Source organism: Nansenia antarctica (assembly GCF_963989245.1).
Source record: "Nansenia antarctica genome assembly, chromosome: 14".
Classification (NCBI taxonomy): Eukaryota; Metazoa; Chordata; class Actinopteri; order Argentiniformes; family Microstomatidae; genus Nansenia; species Nansenia antarctica.
The window spans coordinates 17,244,874-17,249,873 of record NC_137684.1 but is presented as its reverse complement, the minus strand read 5'-3'; the positions used below and the strand labels follow the sequence as shown (position 1 = coordinate 17,249,873).

The following is a 5,000-nucleotide window of genomic DNA, read 5'->3' as shown; positions in this document are numbered from 1 at the left end:
TGCCCTACAGTCGCAGTATCAACAGGGTAGGAAAAACGCTTATCTCAAGAGTATGGCAATTTCACACAAGGGCTGATACAGTTCGAAACGACTCTGATTCAATCTAACGCTTTTTGAAATAGGCCATGGATGCTGCGCTCTTCTGAAGAGGAATAGGAGTCCTTCACCTTGTTGGTGACAGTGGGACTCATCATCAATAGTCTCTCCTCACAGACAACGCACATCTCTTGAGTGGAATGTTGAGAGACTTAACTCACTCCCTTCCCTCAGCTAGGACACTGAACATGGGTCGTGGATGGGTCCTCCAGCACGACAATGACCCAACACATACGGCCAATGCAACAAAGGAGTGGCTGAAGAGGAAGCACATTGAGGTCATGGAGTGGCCTAGTCAGTCTCCGGACCTTAAGCCTATAGAAAATCTGAGGAGGGAGCTGAAGCTTCGAGTTGTCGAGCGACAGCTTCAAAACCTTAAGGATTTGGATCTGCAAAAAGGAGTTGGAACAAAATCCCACCTGAGATGTGCGCAAACCTGGTGACCAACTACAAGAAACGTCTGTCCTCTATGCTTGCCAACAAGGGTTTCTCCTCCAAGTTCTAAGTCATGTGTTGCTAGGGGATCAAATACAAATCAATTTATAACTTTTATATAATGTGTTTTCTCTCACTGTTAAAATAAACCTACCATTAAAATGATAGACTGTTCATTTCTTTGTCAGTGGGCAAACTTACAAAATCGGCAGGGGATCAAATAGTTATTTCCCCCACTGTGCATATCGGTAGTAGAGAAAGGGGGGTAGGGAGGGGGGGTGAGGAGGTCTTTAGGAAGGACAGTTATGGTGCTTCTCCACTACCGTCCTGTACCGTTCCAGGGGGGTATTCCACGAAGGTTGATTAGTATATTCGCGATTAAAAGGAAAGCCTCGTTTAGGCAACTCTCGATTGGGATTCAAGCCTCAAGTGATTCCTCGAACGAGAATCAGGCTTGTGTCATCAATGTTCACAGAAGTCCGGTTTGGAAATTCTCGATTTGGGCCCGTGCCCGCAGTGAGAACAAGCCTAGAAGAGCCGATTGTCAAAATGAAGATACTAGACTGGAACTAAAGAAGATACTAGACTGGAAAGTGACAGCGCAGCGCTTCTACTTATTGATCTTTATGAAGACGAAAAATAAGATGTAAAAAAAGTGCAATACTGCCACAATTAACAAGGCGAGGGAAATGGTTTGGCATGAAATTGCTGACCAATTAAATGCGTATAGGTCATACTAGCCCCTACTTATTGTTTTATGTTCATATTTTAATAAATGAATATTCACTACTGTGGTGATATCAGCAGCAGGCTATAAACTGTCAGATATAAAATGATGGTGCAGGCTAATTTACGAGAACTAACACGATTCCAATGGTGTTTGAAGCCTTTCTGACTAGTAAATGATGTTCTTCTAGCACTGTAACTGGACCCTGGATTTGGCTTAGATTATAATTTCTTATGATTACTGATGGATAGATGATTCACTTAGCCTATTGTAAATCAACCAGCAACCTTCGAACATCAAGTTGGCTGCCTTAACCCCTGCGCCAAACACAAGTTGATAGACATACCTATTTTTTTTTACACCTTTTTATCTATCTCATAAAAGGTGGGAACTAATATTTCCAAAAAGACACTTGACGGAACTGTCGTTCGAGATTTAGTTTCCTATCATATTCCATATTTTATACATCATATAAGCAGTTTAGTTTGGGTCTGGTTTTTGGGTGGACATTTCTTTGCCATTCTGTTTAAGAGGGTAACAAAGAAACAAATCAATTACATTTCAATCATCACATCAATCAAGACAAAGATAGATAGAATACTTTATTAATCCCCAAAGAAGAAAACAGAACTCAAGATCAACTGATTGATCTATGGTATGGATTAACACTACACTAAAATGAGAGCAGTGAAACCAGACACGACAACCAGGTAAGCAAAAACAAGAGATAAATACATTCAATTGATTTATCTCACTAAGACAGAATGGCTTTGTAGTGTATATAGGTCATCTGAAACACACAGTGTTTGCACAATCCCAAAACAGTTTAAGACAGGTTAAGACAGAAGTGATCGATAGCTTCGGTTGCGTTCCAGGCTTCTGTTTTAACGTTTCATACGTTTAACTCACGAGATCACATTCTAAGAGATAAAAATTGTCATATATAGCTCATCTATATAGCAATACAGTAAAATAACATATTCAGTCAGATTCAATTATTTTAAGTGGTGCTTTCCTAGTGAGGTCGTATGTTTAACTAAAATATGGCTGTGAATGTTCTTGAAGTGTAGACAAGCACAATAAATACCATTTTCAAACATTTGTTGCTAAGATAAAGAACACAAGAAATGCTGACGGAAATTCATGATCGAGAAATAACATCAACATTTTTAAGAAGGAAAGGATCAAAAACGTTGTTATACACACAATATAAACCATACAGTACCATTTTGCGACATCCTCCTCATACTACTACAGCTTTTTACTTTACTCTACGATAATATGCGGTAAAGGGAGACTCTGGAATATGACATCACGCCCATGAGAGCCAATGCACAGCTCAGCAGCTGGTGAAACCGGGAACAAGTCGACAACCAATCAAATTGTTCAGACTTTTATTCTGAAAAATTTAAATAAATGTCAACGTTGTTGAAATTCAATGACATACTCGCTAGTCAAGCCAAAACATTGCAACACATTCGGTGAGTAATCCCCACTACTAACTAGTTAACTAGAACACTACTTTACATTGTTAGCAGGCTCACAGAACAAGCTGTGTTAGTTGACTAGCGATACGTCATTGATTTTCAACAACCCTGAAATATATAAAACATTTTCTGAATATACGTCCGAACATTTCAACGGCTGCCGACTTGTTCTCGGTTTTACCAGCTGCTGTCACAAGTTCTGTAGTCTGTTGCATCTGTTTTTTTAAATCTTTGACTGGGTCAACCCACTCGTTCTGCTGTGACGTCATATCCCATAGCGTCCCTTTAATCTATCCAACAAAAGGTATTTAGTGTTGTTTGAAAATGTTAGACAAGAGACACATGAAAAGAACCCACATTCAATATGACACATTAAATATTTTATATATATTTTTGGCACATCTTGATAAGAGCGATCATAGAAATGCAGAATGTCTTTGATTGGTCTGTGATGCCAGAGTGAGGAATCATTAAAAGACATAAAAAAAAAAAAAAAAAAGAAGCTTTTCGCAGCCTTTGAAGTTGGTCCGTCATACAAATGTGTCCCCCTGACACTTCCTGTTCACTCCACGTTCCTGTACCTGGTAAAGAGGTTGTACAGCACTCTCAGTGTGGACTTCAGGTCACAGTTTACAATATCTGCAAAATAAAATAAAATACATTAAACTCTTTGTTATCGACGCGAGAGCAACAGAGACACACTGCCTCGACAATCATTCAACAGTTCCAGAAATGTTAGGAGATTGTACCACATTGTACCACATAAAAACAAGGGTTTGGGCTGGTGTAGGTAGAAACCCTAGGAAATCATAAGCAAGTAGCCTTGAGAACTGATGGTTCTCCATCCTAATGGCCCATAGGCGCAGGAGCCTATCTCCTGTTTCCGTAGCGTCTGGTGGCTTGATGTACAAGTACACCCCCCTGGACATGATGCTGGTATGTCGCAGGGTCTACTAGGAAATCATAGTATCGTATGAAATGATATTAATTCCTCTGGAATTACCATCCCTCATTACATTCCAAGCATGACAAGCAGACGTCTACCTTCACCTGCCTCCTCTGACGCAAAGGTGGGAAGCAAATTCCTCCATATAAAGGAAAGAATTTATTCAGTACAGTGGGCCAGTTTTTTTTCTTTTTGAGACATTGTTTTTCCGGCCCGGCAACTGTTTAAAGAATGTGTGTGTTCTGATCTCAGGTGACTAGAGTGTGGGTGCTGCAGCCCGGCCAGCGGGCGGTCGGTACCTTCAGGTCTGGGTTTGGGTTTCTCCAGACCGCCGTCCTGCATCAGCTCAAAGGAGAAGGACACGTTGTGCACCTGGATAAGAGAGAGAGAGACACACACACACACACACACACACACACACACACACACACAGGTATCAGTACACACACACACACACACACACACACACACACACACACACACACAGGTATCAGTACACACACACACACACACACACACACACACACACACACACACACACACACACACACACACGTATCAGTAGGCGCGCGCACACGCACACACACACACACACACACACACACACACACACACACACACACACATGCACACGCACGCACGGTACAAGCTGCCAGTGATAAGAATCAGCCTGACAACTAAAAGCAGCTATACAATTCCCAGCAGTCATTACTGTTCCCCGACCACAGGTTTGTAGAAGAGCAAACAGCAGCTCAATAACCCTGTAAGCCCTCTGCAGCTGGACAAACACTGTCTACACACCCAGCTACTGCACTGGAGAGGAGGGGGAGGGGGGTGACTGGGGGTGTATTACTGGGAGACAGTGAGTGTGAGTGTGTGTGTGTGCGCGCGTGTGTGTGTGTGTTATAGCAGAGTGTGATAGAGAGGGAGATTTGTGTGTGTGTCTCTATGACTGTGTGTGTGTGTCTCGATGTGTGTGTGTGTGTGTCTATGTCTATGTATGTCTGTGAGTGAGTGTGTGTCTCTATGTCTGTGTGTGTGTGTGTGTGTGTGTGTGTGTGTGTGTGTGTGAGATGTAGAGTCAGTACAATGCCTGGTATAAGTGGTGGAACTGATCATGAGGGGGGTGGACTTAGGGAGCATGGAGAGGGTGTGTGTGTGTGTGTGTGTGTGTGTGTGTGTGTGTGTGTGTGTGTGGGAGGGGGGGACACTAATTAGCCAAAGCCTGAGGGCTGAACGAGGGATGTAGAGAACGACAGACTGATAGACCCACACAACCAACGGAGGATCCATTCCTTCAGGCAAGTGG

At 42.5% G+C, this 5,000-nt stretch overlaps 1 protein-coding gene across 1 annotated transcript in view; it reads right to left on the bottom strand.

Annotated features, from left to right (window-relative positions):
- Positions 1-1,853: 1,853 nt before the first annotated feature.
- parvaa (parvin, alpha a) overlaps positions 1,854-5,000 on the bottom strand; it is a 17,360-nt gene continuing 14,213 nt past the window's right edge. Inside the window, exons 12-13 of the mRNA XM_080544976.1 lie at positions 3,991-4,063; positions 1,854-3,384 (exon numbers count right to left, since the gene is read on the bottom strand). Coding sequence (XP_080401102.1) covers positions 3,308-3,384; positions 3,991-4,063 — 150 coding nt within the window. The 3' untranslated portion in view covers positions 1,854-3,307. The remainder of the gene's footprint in view (positions 3,385-3,990; positions 4,064-5,000) is intronic.